This window comes from Tursiops truncatus, chromosome 8, assembly GCF_011762595.2.
Source record: "Tursiops truncatus isolate mTurTru1 chromosome 8, mTurTru1.mat.Y, whole genome shotgun sequence".
NCBI lineage: Eukaryota > Metazoa > Chordata > Mammalia > Artiodactyla > Delphinidae > Tursiops > Tursiops truncatus.
The window spans coordinates 99197690-99217296 of record NC_047041.1 but is presented as its reverse complement, the minus strand read 5'-3'; the positions used below and the strand labels follow the sequence as shown (position 1 = coordinate 99217296).

Genomic DNA, 19607 nt, shown 5'->3' with positions numbered 1-19607 from the left:
ACATGTGAATTTGGGGGGCAGGGGCCACAATTCAGCCCATAACACCTTCCTTCTCATGCAAGTTACCTCAGGGTGAAGGGTCAGCCCAGCAACTACCCAGGCTGCGCTGTTCTTACATCCAGTCCCTCATGAGGGACAGCCTCTGGGCTTTTCTGTGAAGGGCGTTATTTACTGAGGCCCGGTTTCCTACGCAGTGTCGCAGTGTCGTCGCAGTGTCGTCCTTCTCCAGGCCAGGAGCTTTCTCCACGCAGGCATTCCAACTTGGTCAGATCCGAAAGTAGTAAATCCAGGGGAGATTTTTTTTTTTTTTTTTTTTACTGTGTGCAGAATTCCTGGCATAGCAGAGAGCTCAGGAAGGAAGGCCCTGTTTGGGGCCAGAGATCAAGGCTTTGGAGGCTTACCCCTCTGAGAAAGCGTTAGGCCCTCCTCTCACTAATCCTGTTTGCTCCATTAGCCTCTGAATTGATGTACCTAGAATGACGCACTTTGTCACAACCAATGATTTCATGTAACCCTTGAGCTTTTTTTTCCCCCACCCTTAGAGTACCAGTCACTGGGGGATCTAGAAAGGAGTAGAGAGGCAAGATTGGCAAAGGGGAGGGTTCTGTGGCTCTCAGGGTCCAGGACAGGTCACTGGGTCCAGTCTGCTCTCCCAGCGGGCACCTGTGGGGGCCAGAGGGCTGCCCGCCTGGCAGGAGGTGGGGGTCTGGGCGAGGTGAGGCTTCCCAGGCCCTGCCTACTGTCCTCCTGCTGGAAGTGGGGAGGGAGCGGGTGACAGCCTTCTACAGATCCGGCAGAATCGAGCCACAAGGGCACCGGGCATCTTCCTCCCTCTTCTCTAGATTCCAGCTCCCAGGCACCGGCCAAAGTTGCCATCGCTTTTTATTAAAGTGAAAAACACTTCACTGAAGTGAAATATTCGAGATATGAATATTCTCCAAAGCCATTTTGGAAATTTTTCAAGAATAGTTTCTGAGGCAAAACAGGGAAAAGGGCAAGATTGCACGCAGGGCTGGATGACCCACTTGGAGAGCCGGTTCTAGAAAGAGGACTTTGATTTGATGCTACGGCCTCACGCAGAGGGAAGGAAGGGAGCGGGAGGGTTGGGTTGGAGGGCTGGAGGCCTGGCCCTTCTCCAGGGTGTCCTCCTTGGTACGTGACAGGCCCTTGGGGAGACACCTTAATAAAGGGGTCACGAGCAGCCTGGCAGCCTTCTGACCCTCCTGGTACCCAAGACAAAAGTGTTAGCCTGAAGTGACTCTTTAGGTAGCTTCCTAGCACATTTACCCCTTTACAGACCCCAAACTACGCAAGTAAATGGACCTCTTTTAAAAAGATAAAGGTATTAAAAACATCCAACTATCTTATTACGGTAAGTGCTGAAGGAGATGCACTTTGTAATCTTAGCTGTCACATTAGTGAAACACTTTTATCCCAAAAGGCCTGGGAGGTATTATTTTAAAGCTATTTTTGTACTAGTGTAGACTTTCTTCTTTTCTAAACATGGCTAGAGTGGTCAGTTTGGGAAAAGTAGAAGAGGAGAAAAAAGGAAAAGAAGAGACACTTTCCTACCAGCGCTCTCCAGAGGTCTAGAAGCTGGTAGAAATGGCCTGAGTGAGAGCTGAACCAAGGGCCCTGGGTCGGTGGCGGAGGCTCGGAGGGGCACTGGCAGGGCCGGAGGGGCCCAGTTTTGGTGTGAGGCGGCCTTGGGGCCTGCCCCACCCCCCTCCCAGCCCCTGGGCTCTTGCTGAGAGGAATGGAATGTGTGTGCGGACCGGACCTGCCAAGCCGAGGCCTCTGAGAAGTCAGGACCCTCCTTACCTATTGCCAGATGTTGTTTCTGGCAGGTAACTTAGGAGGCCTGAGCATGGGGGAAGGGAGACCCCTGCGGTGTGCAGGCGCAGGGACTTGAGGGATGACGGAGGGCAGGTCCCGGCTCAGCTTGGTACCCAGGCTGCTTGGGAAGTGTTTGTGGACCGACTGTCAAGTTCACTTTTGTTGGGCAGCTCCCACACTCCTGGCACATTGCATTCCTCCTCTAGTGTCATCCGCACAAGAACAGGTGAGGAAAGTCTCATGTCCATTTCCAGACAGGGGACTTTGGGATCTGTACGTTCTGTGACTTGACTGAGGTCACACAGCTAAGAGGCCGTGACATTCCCGGCTCTCATGCTGAGGGGGCATAAGAACCACTGGGGAGCCGGTTAAAAACGTGGGCTTCCCCGCACCACTCAAGATTCTGATTTTGTCATAGCATTTTTTTAAAACTGTGGTAAAATACACAGAATAGAAAATTTACCGTTTAACCGTTTTGAGTGTATCGTTCAGTGGCATTAAGTACATTCGCATGGCTCTGCAACCATCACCACCAACCATCTCCAGAACTTTCTTCATCTCCCCAAACTGAAACTCTGCCCCCATTAAACAACCACGCCCCTCCCCCTCCCCCAGTCCCTGGTGACCTCCGCTCTACTTTCCGTCTCTGAATTTGACTACTCTAGGGACCTCTGTAAGTGGAATCATGTAGTCTGTGTCCTGTTGTGTCTGGCTTATTTCACTGTCACAGTATTTTAAACAAGGGCCCCTGGCAATCCTCATGTAGGGGTCTGGACCTCTCTGAGGAATTCTGGCCGAGGCTGGGAGGCGGGTGAGGGGAAACGCCTTCCTGGCACAGGCTTTGCTGGCTGAGTTTATATGCATGGGAGGGCTGGGATGAGTCGGGGAGTGCTGGTGGAGAGGTAGGAAGTGGGAGGTGACGGTATGGTGTCAGAGGGACCCTGGGGTGGGCAGTGGCTGGTTTCTGGCAGGCATTGCTTAGGGTAGGGTGTTGACCAAGGCCTAAGAGCTCAGGGCGGGAGGACGGGAGGGACAATTGTGTGGACTGGTCAGTTCAGGGAAGGCTCCCCGTTTCTTCTTAGCTTCTCTTTCTCCTAACTGCTAAGGAGGATGGAGGTGAGGCGCACATACACTGCGCCTGCGCACGCATCGCACTCTCCCGCCCCCCAACCCCCCCCCCCCCCCCACCTGGCTGCGGTCTGCCTGGCCTCCTATTGGTTGCCTGGCCCCGGGCCGGTCTCCCTCCGTCTCTGTACCTCTCTTTCCCCATTTATGACATTTATAGTTACAGTACCAATCGCATAGGTGTGTCGTAAGGATTAAATGAGAGAATTCCTGCAAGGGCTTAGAACAGTGCTTGGCACAGATTAAGCGGCCAATCAATACCCAGCATAACGCAGAGGTTTCTGGTGGGGCTGTGATTTGCCCCGACTGTTTGTTTTTTTCATAGTAACGTAAATACAGACTCGGAGAGGAGGTGGAGGACTTGTAGCCGCAGGGTGTACTGATAACACAGGTAGTGAGGGTGGGCGCTGGTGGGTGGTCCCCTTGCCAGCCTGAGCCCGTGCCACGTCTTCTGCTTGGTTTCAGCCTCTCTTTCTCTCAGCCATATGACGAAGAGGTCGTCGGCAAACCGGGAAGAGGGTTCTTACCAGAACCCTACCATGCTGGCACTCTGATCTCAGACTTTCAGCTTCCACAGCTGTGAGACAGATTACTGTCGTTTAAGCCACCCCGTCTATGGTATACAGTGTTTGTCATAGCAGCCTAAACCGACTGAGACACAAGGGATGGGGCTAAACATCCTACAGTGCACAGACCCGTCTCCCACAGCAAAGAATTATCCAGCGCAAAATGTTTTTTTTATTTTTTATTTTATTTTGGCTGCGCCAGGTCTCAGTTGTGGCACGAGGGGTCTGTAGTTGCAGCATGCGGACTTCTTAGTTGTAGCATATGGGATCTAGATTCCCGACCAGGGATCGAAACCGGGTCCAGGCCCCCTGCATCGGGAGCGCGGAGTCTTACCCACTGGACCACCAGGGAAGTCCCAGCACGAAATGTCTGAAATGTCGCTTCGAGACACTCTGCTCAATGGTAGCTTTTTTTTTTTTTTTTTAATATTTCTTTATTTGGCTGCACCGAGTCTTAGTTGCGGCACACAGGATCTTTAGTTGCGGCATGTGGGATCTAGTTCCCTGATCGAACCTGGGCCCCCTGCATTGGGAGCGTGGAGTCTTAACCACTGGACCGCTTAACCACCGGGGAAGTCCTGCTCTAGGGTAGCTCGAACTGTGCTTGCAGCCAGAAAGCACTCCTGCAAGGACTGCCGGCATCCCCATAGTTCCAGATGGTGACCCTTTTGTCCTCATCCCTATGGCTGCAGGAGGCTGACGCTCATGCCCACCTTCTCCCGTAGTGGTGCAAATAAGCTCAGAAGTTCTTTAACTTGCCGTGGTAGACCACTGGCGGAGCCGGCATCTGGGGCGTGGCAGGGAGGGTTAGGCCCGAGGGGTTGCAACAGACCCATCATCTCATATTATCTATGTATTGAATTGACATTCACCAACTGGGTTAGCACAGGGTTATTGTGGATAACTGGGCTGTTTAGAAGTCCCACTGCTCCCCCCTCCCCCACCCGGAAAGAACAGAGGTGAGTTGAAGATTGTCAGGAGATGATGATCTGCTGCAAATGGTCATTCACAAAGTCATTGACCTGCCCACCTGCGATGGCCACTCGTTGGACCCTTTACTCAGCACTCAAGCCTCACTCCGTGGCTGCATGACAAAGCAATTGGATGATGCGATGAGTTTTAAACTTCTCAGCTTTTGCGGTTTTGGTGGCTAGGAACCAGAGCCCTAGTTACAGGAGTGTTTTCTAATCTCTATGGGGTTTTTCCGTGTAATTTTTGGTTTATGATCCAGCGCTCATACGTGGATGAGCTGTACTTTCTGCTTTCCCCGTGTCGTCCACTTTGTAAACTTGAATGGTTTCACGTGTCACCTTCTCTGTCCCTGACACCTCTCCCTCTTGTGGAATGACCTGTTCCTTTCCTTGTACCCACACAGCCCGTTATGCTGTGAGAGCCCATAGCTCTCATTACAGTCTGGTTATGTCAATATAATCCCAATATAAGGAATATAACTCATATAATTCTCCCCAATGGAAGAAGATTCTGGAGGGGAGGGACTACATGTTTTCTCATCCTTGAGCCCTCAGTACCGGGGCTGGGTCTGACCCAGGATCAGGCTGCAGGAAATGTTTACTGAGCTGAACTGAACTTCAAAAGAGTAAAGCGTGTGCAACAATTTGATGGTGAAAATGGCAGCTCTGGGCCACTCGATAGATACATGGAGGAAAGAAAGACACTGCAGCAAGTTCTAGCAGGGTATGTGGAAACTGCCTGAGAGCGTGTCCATCTTTTTTTTCCAACCAACTACAGCTGCTAGCATGCATTCCTCAGTGTCAAAAGGCTTGAGTGTTTCAAGATGCATTTTTGGAATGCTGGGCTAGCCATCGAGAATTTAAGATGTTTATAGGATATGCTTTCTGGTGAGATCACTGCAAAAGTTTGAATTGTAGAATATGAATTTTCTTTTAAAGAAATGCAATTATATTACTTTGAAGACTATACTAAGTGTAATTGAACTAAGCTGAGAGGAAGGACCTAGGCTTTGCATAACCACCAAGTAAACTAGGTCTTTTAGAAGAGAAACTTGGGGACCTTAATGAGTATACAAATGATTCATAATTAGCAGGCATGTTGTTTGTAAATAGTTTATTATCCCACATAGTTTAAATGCTTCCTCATTTTAGATATACGATCAATTTGCTTAATAGCCTCTGTTTAAACGATCACAAATACTGGATCAGGGATATTTAAAATTTTTTTATTTTGTTTTTATTTTTGGCTGCGTTGGGTCTTTGTTGCTGCGTGCGGGCCTTCTCTAGTTGCGGTGAACGGGGGCTACTCTTCGTTGCGGTGCGCGGGCTTCTCATTGCAGTGGCTTCTCTTGTTGCGGAGCACGGACTCTAGGCGCACGGGCTTCAGTACTTGCGGCATGCGGGCTTTAGAGCACAGGCTCAGTAGTTGTAGCGCACGGGCTTGCTGCTCCGTGGCATGTGGGGTCTTCCCGGACCAGGGCTCGGACCCATGTCCCCTGCATTGGCAGGCGGATTCTTAACCACTGCGCCACAAGGGAAGTCCCGGCATGTTTGAATTGACACGTGTTTGTTTCATTCATTGATCTAACCAGTATTTATTGAAAGCTCATTATGTTCCAGACCCTGGGCATAGCAATGAGCAAAATCAAGTCCTTGTCTTCTTGGAACATTCTAGTGAGGCGAGGCGTGATAAGGGTTGCAAAAATCCAGATGGCTAATATTCTGTATAATTAACTTGTTTCAACGTAAGGCACTTTTGTGTTGTCCTGGAATAGCTAAAGATGGATACATCATTAGAAACACATTCCTGGTCTATAGGACTTGGAGATAAAAACAGAGAGAATGACACCTTCACCCTCACCTTGGATTTCTCCCATTAGGGACTGCTCACACTTATAGTGCAAACCCTTTAAAACCACATCACCCTTTGGTTCATCCGCAGAAATGCGTTGGTGGCTTGTGTATACCCAACACTTCTTTGCAATTAACAATTACAGTGATTTGCATGAGCAACGATTTAACGCTCATGGGAGTAAAAAGTCATTTTCAGGCTTGATTCCACTGACCTTCATATCAAAGGAGCTCAGCTGGATTGCCAGTTTTTACTTATTCTGCCCATTCTTTTGGCAGATTTTAGAGAGCAGATATTTTCAGAGTTGGTGATTCAAAAAGTAGCAAAATATGTGGATTTGGAGTGAGAGGACCTGGATTCACGTTATCCACCCGCCATTTATTGGTCAGGTGACCTTATGAAGCTCCTCTAACCTGTAGACCTTAGTTTATCATAAAAATGTGGCTAAAAAAAACAAAAAACAAAAAAATGTGGCTAAAACTGCCTGTGCTGGTTACTTCGGGGGTGTAAGTGATTTATAATAATTTATAAATGAAAGTGTCCTATGTTGAATGAACATGGGCCGTTGCTATGATAATTTATAACACACTTCCATGACTTTCTTCAGTAGTTTTCAGTTCTGTAGCTTTAATAAATAGGGACAGAGAAAACTGCTGACCCACTGGGCGTGGCAGCTGCGTTTTCAATAACTGTTAGTCCTAAGGAGGGATGAGGTGTAGGGCTAGAGACCAGAGATGAAATGAGAGGGGAGGGCAGGTGTGGTGGGAGTGAGGAACAGCCGGTGGCTGGGCGGGGGTCTGTGGTTATAGAGGGAAAGGTCTTTTTTTTTTTTGTTAATTATTTTATTGAAGTATAATTGATTTACCATGTTGTGGCAATCTCAGCTGTACAGAAAAGTGACTCAGTTATACACACACACACATTCTTTTTTTAATATTCTTTTCCATGATGGTTTATCCCAGGATATTGAATATAGTTCCCTGTGCTATACAGTAGGTCCTTGTTTTTTATCCATCCTATATATAATAGTTTACATCTGCTAATCCCACACTTCCCTCCCCCACCAACCTCCCCCTTGGCAACCACAAGTCTGTTCTCTATGTCTGTGAGTCTGTTTCTGTTTTGTAGATAGGTTCATTTGTGCCATGTTTTAGATTCCACATATAAGTGATATCATATGGTATTTGTCTTTCTGACTTACTTAACTTAGCATGATAATCTCTAGTTGCATCCACGTAGCTGCAAGTGGCATTATTTCGTTCTTTTTTATGGCTGAGTAGTATTCCATTGTGTGTATGCACCACATCTTCTTCATCCATTCATCTGTCGATGGACATTTAGGTTGTTTCCACGTCTTGGCTATTGTGAATAGTGCTGCTGTGAACATAAGCGTGCGTGTATCTTTTTGAATTATAGTTTTGTCCGGGAATATTGCTGAATCATATTTTAATTCTATTTTTAGTTTTCTGAGGAAGCTCCACACTGTTTTCCATAGTGGCTGCACCAACTTACATTCCTACCAGCAGTGTAGGAGGGTTATAGAGGGAAAGTTCTGCATGTAAGATACTGAAAGTGGAGTAGTTTCAGGCCCTCTTAAGCCCTAGGGTGCCACCTAGCAATGGGGTTGCTGAGACGAGGTCCCAGCTACCCTGTTTTAGAATGCAGGAGGCCAAGAGGCCGTTTTAGAAAGACTTCTATTTAAAACTTTAAATGTCTATCCCTTAAAGGTTTCATCTTCGGCCATTCAGGAAATTCTACTTTATAAAGTGACTCATTCATTCCCCGAGGGTTCCACAACGCCAAGGTTTTACTGGGCCAACCACAGAGACGTCCATTCCTGGAAGATTGTTCCCATTTTGTCATGGACTTGGAGGGAATATTTTTGAATTCTCAATTATGGAGAACTCAAAACACTTTTTTAGAAATTAGTTCTAAAATCCTTAGGTATTGTCCTTCTCTTACTCTTGAGTATGAAAATTGGAAATGTCTTATGCTCTCCAGATTAAATAATCTTAATGTGCTTAAAAAGGCAATTTAGATTCCAACCCTACTGTGATACAGACACCCCCTCTCCAGGACATCCCAACCACCTTCCCTCCAGTTAGTGGGGGATCCTTTGATCTTCTTTCTTTCTTTTTTTTTTTAATAAATTTATTTTTTTAATATAAATTTATTTATTTATTTACTTTTTATTTTTGGCTGTGTTGCGTCTTTACTGCTGTGCGTGGGCTTTCTCTAGTTGCAGTGAGCAGAGGCTACTCTTCATCGCGGTGCGCGGGCTTCTCATTGTCGTGGCTTCTGTTGTTTTGGAGCTCGGGGTCCAGGTGCACAAGCTTCAGTAGTTGTGGCACACTGGCTCAGTAGTTGTGGCCTGCGGGCTCTAGAGCGCAGGCTCAATAGTTGTGGTGCACGGGCTTAGTTGCTCCGCGGCATGTGGGATCTTCCCGGACCAGGGCTCGAACCCGTGTCCCTTGCATTGGCAGGCGGATTCTCAGCCACTGCGCCACCAGGGAAGCCCTGATCATCTTTCTGTAATCGCATCCTCAACCTTAAAATCCCACTGTCCTCACCTCTCTGCTTCCAAAGCTCAGGGCTTAGCTTCCTGCTCTTCTCTATCCACTAAAGAAAGGCTTATTTTCCCTTGAATCATTTTTTTCTTTTTTTATTGAAGGATAGTTGGTTTACAATACTGTGTTAGGTTCAGGTGTACAGCAAAGTGATTTGGTTACACATATATATTAAAAAAAATTCTTTTCCATTATAGTTTATTACAAGATAGTGAATACTGTTCCCTGGGCTGTATGATCATTTTTTAAAGATGTGACAAAAAAACCAAGTTTTTACCAATTATTTCAGACAACTCAAAACTGTTGAAAGGGAAAAGTGGGCGTCACCCCCGATGCCCTCTCCAAGGTAAGCCCCACTTGGCCTGGGTATGCACTCTTTCTGGGAAAGCTCTCCGAGGCTGAAGGCTTCGGGACAGGGTCTCTGGATCCAAGTGTCCAGCTCTTTGTGGTCCAGCCCACATTTCTGCTGGACACTGTCACGTGAGTCCCTCATTTCAGATACAGCAAACCATAAGATCTGCTGGCAGAATCCACTTCTATAGCCACTGTGGACAGGCATTAAGTGACCTGCAAGACAGGTTTCCTGTATGTAACCGTGGGAACTACCTTGGACCTCCGTGTGCCTCAGTTTCCTCATCTGTAACGTGGGTTAGAGCACCATGATCCCTCACACACTCTTTTGCTCTGATCAGTCTATGCGTCCAGCCCCCTCCTCAATTAATATTTCTAGTTTCCCTTCCTGCACGGGTCATTTTTTTTGCCCAGCAGAAGGGCTTGTGGAGGAGTGTGGAGAACAGGAAGACTGAGGTCACCTTTGGGCTGTTAGCTGTGTGACCCTGCCAGTCATGTGGTCCTCTGGACCTTAGTTTTCTCATCTGAGAAATGGGGGACCAGGGCTGTCTGATCTCCAGGAGACGTTCTGGTTCTCCTCTGAACCCCATGATTCTCATGACCTCCTCCTGCCCAGGGCGACCCCTCTGGTCCTGAGGGAACAGTCAGCTCAGCGTAGCTGTTTGCTTCTTTCAGCACACGGTGGCAATGGTAGGTTTTGGGGAGGGGACAGTCTGGGGAAGATGGGCCCTTTTCTAGAGCCCCTGAGTCAGTTCCTCATGGTCTGACTTCCTTTTTTCCTTTGAAGCGTTGTGACATCTCAGCATATCACCCACGCTCACGTTCGGCTCTGAGAGCATCCCAACACCATTCCAATCCCAAGTACGAGCGATTTGGAGTGATTTGGAGATGCGTCCTTGCGTGGGGTTTTGAAGGGGCTATAGGATAACCAGGCATCCCGGCTTGCCCTGGACTGTCCTGGCTTTAGCCCTGGAAGTCGCATGTCCCAGGAAACCCCTCAGTCCACACCAGGGTGGTTGGTTCCCCTCCCTGTGGTCCCCATCAGGGCCTGGCTGATTTCCCCAGTGGGACGGACCACGGTTAAATAAAGGAGTCAGCACGGCAGTGAGTCTCAGAATCAGCTGGGGTTCTGGACACATACAGATTCCTGGGCCCCATCCTGGAGGGTCTGAGTCAGTAGATCTGAAGGGGGGGCCAGGAATTTGATGTGATCAGGCCCCCAGGTGGGTCTGGGGCAGGTGGTTCAGGTTCCACACCTGCTAGGCTTGGGGAAATGGAGGAGACAGAGTCAGCTCCTGCTCTTCTGACACAGGCAGGAGCCAGGTAGAGCCAGAACTCCCTCTGATACGCAGCGGAACGAAATCAGAGCTGTAAAGTGAGTAACGTGAGTGCTGGCCAATGTTTTTCCCTCCTCCCACCCTCCAAAGTCATTCAGTGCTTACAAAGCTTGGCTTTGTTCATTATGAGGGCTGACGTGGCATGCTTTGGCAGGGGGTCTGCACAGAGGGTGGGTTAGTTGCCAGAAATGGCCATCGCCTGAGGCTCACATCAGACTCTCCTGTCTCAAAACACCCCTGCACCGGGTGACCCCTCTGGTGAGGGGACTGAGGGGGACCATCACTAAAGCCCCTTGCGGCTCTGATGTTCTGGCCCCGGGCGGTGAGGAAGTAGCCCTGTCCTTATTCTTGGTGGGCAGCTGTCACTGCTGTCGCTTACAAGCTAAGCCTTATTCTAAGATGAAGTGATGCTCTGGTGTCCTCAAGGGCCCTTAGTGATAGGGTTGGTGGAACAGGACCTGGAGGTCGGGTGGCCGTAAAGGGCTCACTTATCCTCTGGGTTCGGGGATGCTCCCTTGTCCCTGATGCCAAAGGATAAAGTGGCAGAGATGTCCTTTTTTTTTCTTTTTCTAATTGAAGTATAGTTAACTTACAATGTTGTGTTAGTTTCAGGTGTACAGCAAAGTGACTCAGATATATATATATATATTTTTTCTTTTTTTCAGATTCTTTTCCCTTATAGTTTATTACTAAATATTGAGCATAGTTCCTGATGTCTTCTTATTCACGCCTCGCGTTGTTATTTCGATGGTTTGGTTTTCCACAGTCTCTCTGTCCATGGTCGTTCTGAGGGTGCTGGCTGCTGGTGGAAGATGGTATTCTTTCCAGACCCTTTGGTGGCCTCAGAGTTAACTTAGAGCTCCTGACTGGGCACGTGGCAGTGCGTTTAGACACAGTCCTCTTGCTGAGATGTGTTCCAGGAGCAGCGCCCCTACATCCGGACCTACAATTCAAACTCCAGCTCCTGCTTCCAGTCTCCTCCAGTCCCCACTCCTCTGGGTGAGCTGAAACCCCCCTGAGGGCTCTCTCCCCTCCTGTGGACACCAGACTGTGACCTTCTTGGAAGACAGTGGTGCAGTGCCAAGTTCAAGTCCTGGGTTCAAATCCTGGCTCTGCTATTGACTAGCTGGGTCTCCAAGATAAAAACATGGCAGGGACTGTGATGGTTCTAATGAGGCGGTCGCTAGGAGACTGTTGTGCCAGTTCCTTCCCACCTTCCCCACCCCTCAAATAATAGCAGCTAGCAAGAAACTACAGGAATCTAACAGACCCTTAATCCACTAACCCCTTCTGCAGACAATGCAAAGGAACAGGCTGAGCAGCATCGTGGGTAGGACCTCTGGCTCCAGAGAGGGGCTGCCTGCATCCAGTTCCAGCCCCCCCACCCCCTACAAGCTGTTCTTCCTTAGCCTCAGTTTTCCCCTTGCCTTGTAGATAGGGTTGTGTTATTAAATGAGGGACCATACGTGAAGTGTTTGGCACGGTGCCTGGCACGTTGTAAGTGCTCAATAAACGTTAGCCATTGCTATTTTTGTTATTGTTGCTATTGTCTGCTTTAGAGAGGGCCCCCTGGCATGCTGGGTATTGGCTGGTGCGAGTGAACTGTGTCAATAAAGCCAACCCCGGCCAGAGATGGATGCTTAATAGGATGTATGGCCAGCATCTGCCGCGCCCTCCCCGGTTGCCGTGGTTACTGACCTGGGCACCTGGTTCTCTCTCTGTTGCTGGTGCCTCTCCAGCTCAGGTCTAGGTGACGTCATTCCAGCCTGGTGTCGTTCCATGACTGCTTCTCTGCGGTCCCCTCCTGGACGCTCTGGTTTCAGTTTTGCTCCAGCTGAGCAGAGGCAGACCCCACAGGTGACAGAGTGAAGGGTGAACTGGAGGGACCAAAGGCCAGGTGTTGGTTGAAAATCTCCAGGGGAGGCACGGTGAAGGCTGGAAGGGCACGAGCCATGGCAAGGGAGAGAGGACAGCTTTAAGAAGTGTTCTGAATTTAGAACTAATAGGATGTGGCATTCTAACACATGAAGAGAAGAGAGGAAGTGAAAAATAAATGATACTTCTAACTTGAAAAGCCCTATTCTATTCTTTCTATGCTTTACTCAATGGATCGCATCAATTCCTGTGACTTTAAAGACCGTTTCTAGGCTGATAATCTCCAAATTCTCAATTCCTTGAGCTCCAGCCTTGCCCCCTTCACTTGGATGTCTCTGGAGGCATTTCAAACTCAGCATTTCCAAAATGAAACTCCAAAAATGGCTTGCCTCCCTCACTCCCAAATTCTTTTCTCCATCTCAGTAAATTGCGCTACTCTCCCTTGTGTCCAAGGTAGAACATATGAGTGTCATCCTCCATGCCTCCCTTTTCCTCATCCCTTGTATCCCACTCACCAGCAAGTCCCATCATGTGCATCTTGGGACTATATCACAAAGGAAACACACCATCTCTCTCCATCTCTACTGCCACCATCCAAGGCCAAGCCACCACCCTCTCTCACCTGGGAGACTGTGAGTCCACACTGGGCTCCTGCTTCCACTCTGGCTCCAAATTCCAGCCATTTGTTCTAGGAACACAAATTTGACTGTTCATCCTCTTACCCAGTGATTTCCAACTGCACTTAGCATGATAATCACCACCATCCCATGGCTCACACTTTTCTGTCCTGGATCTCGCCTTCATCTGACTTCCCGCCTCCCGTCACTCTTCTTTGGCCTCACTGGCTTCCTTGGGGTCCCCATGACGCGCCAAGTCTTTCCTTCTTTGGGTCCATCGTGGTTCCCACTGTCTGGAATGCTCTGCCTCATCTTTGCACGGCCAGCTTCTTTTCATCCTTCAAACTTCAGCCTAAGTGTTCCCTCTCAGCTCCCTGCCCAAGACCTAAGGAGACTCAACATCCTTCTCGTCATCCTCTTTATTTATTTTTATTTATTTATGGCAGCGCTGGGTCTTCGTTGCTGCATGCGGGCCTTTCTCTGGTTGCAGCGAGAGGGGTCTACCCTTCGTTGTGGTGCGCGGGCTTCTCATTGCGGTGGCCCCTCCCGTTGCGGAGCACGGGCTCTAGGCGCGTGGGCTCAGCAGTTGCGGCTCGAGAGCACTAGAGCGCAGGCTCAGTAGTTGTGGTGCATGGGCTTCGCTGCTCTGAGGCACGTGGGATCCTCCCAGACCAGGGATCGAACCCGTGTCCCCTGCATTGGCAGGCGGACTCCCAACCACTGCGCCACCAGGGAAGCCCCTCATCATCCTCTTTAGCCAATCATTTCACTCAGAGCACTCACTGTTCACAACTTGACATTTTCACTTGTTCATCTTGTTCATTGTTTGTCTCCCCCACTGGAGTGGCAAGCCTATAGGGCAGCCTGGCACAGAGAAGGTGCCAACAGGCATTTGTTGAATCGATGAACAGGTGGCTGATGGGGCTATGCGCTTAAGGAGCACAGGGGGCCAGGAGAACGCTGATAGTCAAGGGGTGGCAGAGGGGCTGTCAAGGGGACTTGAGACCAAGGGATAGGCAGGTAGTGTCAGTAAAAAGAGAGGAGTACCACATTGGTAGGGTATACTTTTGGCTGCAGGTAACAGCAAAAGTGTCCAGTGGTGATGTAGACAAGAGGGATTATTTTTAAAAATTAAAAAATTAAAGTATAGTTGATTTACAATATCGTGTAAGTTTCAGGTACACAGCACAGCAATTCAGAATATATATATTCTTTTTCAGATTCTTTTCCCTTCTAAGTTATTACATAATATTGAGTGTAGTTCCCTGTGCTATACAGTAGGTCCTTGTTGGTTATCTATTTTATACATAGTAGTGTGTATATGTTAATCCCAACCTCTCAATTTATCCTTCCCCCAACCCCTTTCCGCTTTGGTAACCATTAGTTCGTTTTCTGTGTCTGTAAGAGGGATTCTTTTTCTCATGGTTGAGATGGTCAGTAGCAAATCTCTGGTCAGTGCCACTGAGGTCCTTTTGATCTCCCCTCAGCTTCAGGCATCACATCCTCCCACGACTGAGTTCAAAGACAGAAAAGGGAGCAACCTGGGCAGACATTGTCCTCACGGCTCCCTCGTATTGGTGGGGGTGGGTGGTGGTAGAGGGGTTGTCCCCAGAAGACCCCCGTTTATCTCCCCCTATATCCCGCTGGTCAGAAAGGACCCATGCTGCCCTTGGACCAGAAGCTGTGCCCATCTTGCTGAAATGAAAGAATCTCTTTCCTGTCCTTGAACTAAGCTGGGATTCTGCCAGCGAAGGAGAAGGGAAATGGCTTTGAGTCAGCAACAAGCAGTGCTGGCCCCAAGTACATCTCACAAGGAAGAGTCTTTTCCGTTGGCTTCACTGCTACGGAGAGGTCAAATGGGATGGGTGTTGAGAAGTGGCCGCTGGATTCGATGCTTGTAGACTATTTGTGGCCCTTGAGAGGCAGTTCCCATCGAGTAGCCAGGCTGGGCTGCACCCGGCAGGGGCTTAGGAATCCCTGGGAGAAGCTCAGGAGATGAAAGTGGGCTACCAGGAAGTTTGGAGTTAAAGCGAAGAGGAGGGATGGGACGGTCTCTGGGCACAGGAGGCAGACACAGGAGGTCTGACTTTTCATCCGGGACAGACTTGAAGATGTTTACAGGCGGAGCAAAAGAAGCCAGCAGGAGAGGGAGGGTAGGGATTTTGAAGCAAGATGGGGTCGTTGATTCCTGTGCTCTGAAAGAAGTATGGGAATGGGATCAGTGCACAAGAGGTGGTGGCTGTTACTGGAACAAGTGGGGAGACTTTTCTGAAGAGACTCAGATGCCTTCTGAGACTGGGGGGAAGGAGGAGGGAAGTGGGGAGGACGGTGAAGACTCCCAGGAGAGACAGAGATTCCTTATTTTCCTTGATGTGACAATGGGCTCACTTAGAGATTGAATTCATGATATTGATCTTTCCATCAACCCATCATTTTAACATCTGATATAATAGACTCTAAAGAGACAGATCACGTTCCTGTGGTCGTACACCGGAAGGTCCAAGGACAAAGCCTATCCCTGAGTTTTCTTGTTCAGATGGACGCAGCCACCCAGGACGTGGTCAGGGGCATGGCTATTGCATGATGCAATCCAGGGGGTGGAGGTCACTTCACACACAGCATGGAGCTGCCAGATCCTGTAGCCGACGGGCAGCAGGGCGGAGAGGGAGAGTCCTGGGCTGCACACAGAGGACTTGGGAGCCAGGTCAAGGTCCCCCACTTACAAGCTGGGGTTCGCTGGCATCTTCCAAGCCTGAGCTTATCTGCTGTGGGGGTGGGTTACGGTGCTTGTCTCCTCCCTCCGCTGCCCACAGTTATAAAACGTGCTGGCTTCTCACAGGGATTAAGGGAATGCCTTCTTGCCCCGTCACCGCCCCTCTATGGGGAGTTTGGACCCTGCTCAGTAGCCCCTGGAATAGGATGGTACTTTCTTCCCCGTTAGCCCTGGCCTGTCACTTCCGAAATCCTTCCCCTTGTGTTTCACGGGATGATGGCGCAGCGCCCAGCTCGTAGAACTGGGAGCCAAACCTTCTCCTCTGTTTACTCAGATCGCAGCTATGGCTGCAGCAAAAAGCAAACAGCAGTTTGACTAGATGCATGAGCTCAGTATTCCACAGCCTCGGAAGCTCGTGTCTGCTTACGTAGGAGGCACAGCACACAATATTATGTTGAAGTGACTAACAGCCCCAACAGAAAAAAAATGCATTTTTAAGAAAAAGTTCTTAGCAGGAATGTTCAGATGCTGAGTTGGTAAGACTGACACTAGTTCTGTGTGTCTCCTCTTCAGAATCTCCTTCCTGTCCATCCCCATCACATGCTGCCTCGGGGTGTGGGTTCTGAAGGGGACATGTCTGCCGTGTGGTCACCCTCTTTACCAGCCCGTGGGGGTAGGACTTTGGGCTCCACACATGTTCACGGAGTCGCTGGGGGAGGCTGATGCTGGTAAGAAGTGAGGAACAGAATCATTTGATCCCATGAAAGCTGCCATGATTGGATCAGTCCTGCGCATTGGCTGGGTCGCCTGGACCCCACTCCGTCATCTCTAAAGTGGGACTAACGATAGTTTCTCCGGCACGGGATGGCTGTGGAGAGTCAATGAGTTTATACCTGTGAAGTGTTTAGGAGGGTGCCCAGAGGCAATCGGCGACTCAGTCAACAAATACAGAGCGCCTGTAACTTGTCCCTGTTGTGCCTTGTGGGAAGGAAGCCCCAGATGCGTCTATGCCCTCGAAGAACCAGCATCTATCTGGAGAAGGAAAATTGGACACTGTGGACATCAATAGAGAACAGTGAGGCCTGGGGGAACAGCCTTTCCCGTAGCGAGGACGTCCTGGAGGGTGAACAGCTGCTGGGTGGGGTGCGCTGTCAGCCGGCCCTGCTTAATCTCTTGGCAGCCGAGGCAGGGAGAAAGGAGAATCTGGTATTCATTGTGTGGCTGTTTCTGATTTCCTTCTGCTTTTGAGATCCTCTTCTGAGGGAGAACAATGGCCCCAGAGGCTCAGGCTTCCTTGGCCAGGTACCCGCCAAGCTCTGGGGGAGGCAGCGCCCAGAAGGAGGCAGCAGCCAGCCGGGCACTCGCAGGCGGGTAGCGTTTCATTCCCGTCTTCTGAGCATCTCTGGGGACACCGGGTTTTGGTGGCTGGTTCAAATCCCAGCCTATTATTTATCATTGTATCCCTGGGGCTTTGAGTGAGTCCTCCCAATCTCATTTACGAGTATTCTTTTAAAACTTTCTCTATTTGACGGGGCTTCCCTGGTGGCGCAGTGGTGGAGAGTCCGCCTGCCGATGCAGGGGGCACGGGTTCGTACCCCGGTCCGGGAAGATCCCACATGCCGCGGAGCGGCTGGGCCCGTGAGCCATGGCCGCTAAGCCTGCGCGTCCGGAGCCTGTGCCTGTGCTCTGCAACGGGAGAGGCCACAACAGTGAGAGGCCCACGTACCGCAAAAAAAAAAAAACAAAAAACAAAACTTTCTCTATTTGACAAGGAAGAGCAGTCCTTCCTGTACCACCAGGAAGGCAGTACCGTCAGAGGCTGAGAGAGCAGAGGGGGCCGTCGAACACATGGGACTCCCTGTGGGCTCTTGATTTTGGAGCCACGAGGTTGCTCCCTGCCACTGTGTCCCCAGCAGGATGTGGAGAGTGTAGGGTCCTCGAGCACATCGTCCAGCCCACAGACCAGCGCCTGGGAGGGGTCCTCAGCGGAGGGCCCCGGGGCTGGCGTTTCCCCAGCTGGTGCCTCGTAAGGCCAGCTGGGGGCAGAAGGCCGAGGACTGTGTCCAAAGAATGGGGTGGGGTTTCCTCATTCCTCTCTGTCATCACACTTGGCCTCTTATTTGTGGATTTTAGTTCATTTAGCGGCCTTGCTGGATTACTCTTTCATCACCAGAAAGCAGAGAGAATCCAAAAGTGACTGACCCACATGTGGAAAGGGGCAGAGACAGCCGGAGGGCCATTGGATTACGATCTTCAAGTCTATTGAGAAAGAGGCTCTGAGGACGGCAGGGCAGTGTAAGAGGAGGGAGGGGGAGGCACAGCCCTGCAGGGGCTGGGGCAGGGGTCAGCTGTCTTCAAGATGTGACAAGACCAGGGCAGGGTTGCCCAAGCTTAAGTCACTCCAGTGCCATCATCACAATTTCTGCCACATCCACATGCCATCGTATACTATTTGTTTAATAACTGTCTTTAAATAGATTTATTTTAAAAACCGTACTTAAAAAAAAAACCTTGCATTTAATTAGAAAAAAAAATCTTTATGTAATTACCATAAATGAAACCCAGAATTTTTCTAATAAGCACTGAAACAAGTTCATAACTGTTAAAGTAAAAATATTCGTCATCGGGCTTCCCTGGTGGCGCAGTGGTTGAGAGTCCGCCTGCTGATGCAGGGGACACGGGTTCGTGCCCCGGTCCGGGAGGATCCCACATGCCACGGAGTGGCTGGGCCCGTGAGCCATGGCCACTGAGCCTGCGCGTCCGGAGCCTGTGCTCCGCAATGGGAGAGACCACAACAGTGAGAGGCCCGCGTACTGCAAAAAAAAAAAAAACAGCAACAAAACAAAATATTCGTCATGTACCACTAAAATTTTGACCGCCACCCAGAGCTTTGCATAAGTTCCTGGTATAGGCTTTCTTTTTGAAATTTATTTTTATTTAACAATTTTTTAATTGAAATATAGTTGATTTACAGTATTCTGTTAGTTTCTGGTGTACAGCAAAGTGATTCAGTTATATATATATATATATATAATTTTTCAGATTCTTTGTCAAATATATATATATATATATACTTTTTCAGATTCTTTTCCATTATGGTTTATTACAGGATATTGAATATAGTTTTCTGTGCTGTACAGTAGGACCTTGTTGTTTATCTATTTTATATCTGTTTTGTACTTGTTAATCCCATACTCTTAATTTATCCCTCTCCCCCCTCCCCTCTTTGGTAACCATAGGTTTGTTCTCCATGTCTGTGAGTCTGTTTCTGTTTTGTAAATAAGTTCATTTGTATCATATTTTAGATTCCACATGTAAGAGATATCATATATTTGTCATTCTCTGTCTGACTTACTTCACTTAGTATGATAATCTCTAGGTCCATCCATTTTGCTTCTAATGGCATTATTTCGTTCTTTTCTTTATGGCTGCGTAGTATTCCACTGTGTGTATATATATCTTGGTTTTTACACACCAGGCTTTTACACACCAGGGGGTCCACGCGTGTCTGAGGGGGGTGAGGTTGACATTAGCTACAAGTAAGGAGCAGGGTGATTTGTGTTGACTTGTGACCCCATAAAGATGCTCCAGGAGAGCAACTGCTGCTTGACCAAGGTTTCCCCAGGCCCCATACCCGCATCTCCAACATGGGAGAATGACAGTGTCTCCGGGGGAGGATGGACTGAATTCATGTATTTACAAGGTATTTAGAACAGCGTCCAGTGCACAGTAAGGGCTCGACAAGTGTTAACGCCCACCATGACTTGAGAGATGCTGGCTGACGGCTCTCGGCTGCC

At 49.1% G+C, this 19607-nt stretch overlaps 1 protein-coding gene across 3 annotated transcripts in view; it reads left to right on the top strand.

Annotated features, from left to right (window-relative positions):
- Positions 1-19607, top strand: part of AHNAK (AHNAK nucleoprotein) — a 93870-nt gene that overhangs the window by 69333 nt on the left and 4930 nt on the right. Inside the window, exons 6-7 of one of the 3 annotated variants that reach the window (XM_073809070.1) lie at positions 9207-9263; positions 11271-12137. The exons of 1 other annotated variant lie outside the window; for it this stretch is intronic. In XM_073809070.1, the coding sequence (XP_073665171.1) occupies positions 9207-9263; positions 11271-11287 (74 nt within the window). In that variant the 3' untranslated portion in view covers positions 11288-12137. Of the gene's footprint in view, positions 1-9206; positions 9264-11270; positions 12138-19607 lie in introns of those variants that run through there. One more of the 3 variants, XM_073809071.1, reaches the window with a different exon arrangement.